Below are 204 nucleotides of genomic sequence, written 5' to 3' on the forward strand. Positions count from 1 at the left end.
CGCGGTGCGCTGGGAAGGCCAGCCGGCCGAGAGAGACAACGAAATAGAAGGAAAGCAGAAGGGTAGCGCCCCTCCTCAGCCGAGGGCCGACCCAGATCCGTCCTACCTCTTCAAACGCAGGCCGCCACCAGCGCCGCCGCGGTCTCGGGGGCCCACCAGGCGAGTGGTCTCCGAGCCCCCCGTAGTGGGAGACGGCTCCATTTC

At 68.1% G+C, this 204-nt stretch overlaps 2 protein-coding genes across 2 annotated transcripts in view; one reads left to right on the forward strand and one right to left on the reverse strand.

Annotated features, from left to right (window-relative positions):
• The window catches only part of SLC30A3 (solute carrier family 30 (zinc transporter), member 3), an 8744-nt gene extending 8543 nt beyond the window's left edge, over positions 1-201 (reverse strand). The window contains exon 1 of the mRNA XM_010840629.1: positions 107-201. Coding sequence (XP_010838931.1) covers positions 107-201 — 95 coding nt within the window. The remainder of the gene's footprint in view (positions 1-106) is intronic.
• DNAJC5G (DnaJ (Hsp40) homolog, subfamily C, member 5 gamma) overlaps positions 1-204 on the forward strand; it is a 17050-nt gene that overhangs the window by 1611 nt on the left and 15235 nt on the right. The window lies entirely within an intron of this gene.

Source organism: Bison bison, unplaced genomic scaffold, assembly GCF_000754665.1.
Source record: "Bison bison bison isolate TAMUID 2011002044 unplaced genomic scaffold, Bison_UMD1.0 scf7180017864145, whole genome shotgun sequence".
NCBI classification, from domain to species: Eukaryota; Metazoa; Chordata; class Mammalia; order Artiodactyla; family Bovidae; genus Bison; species Bison bison.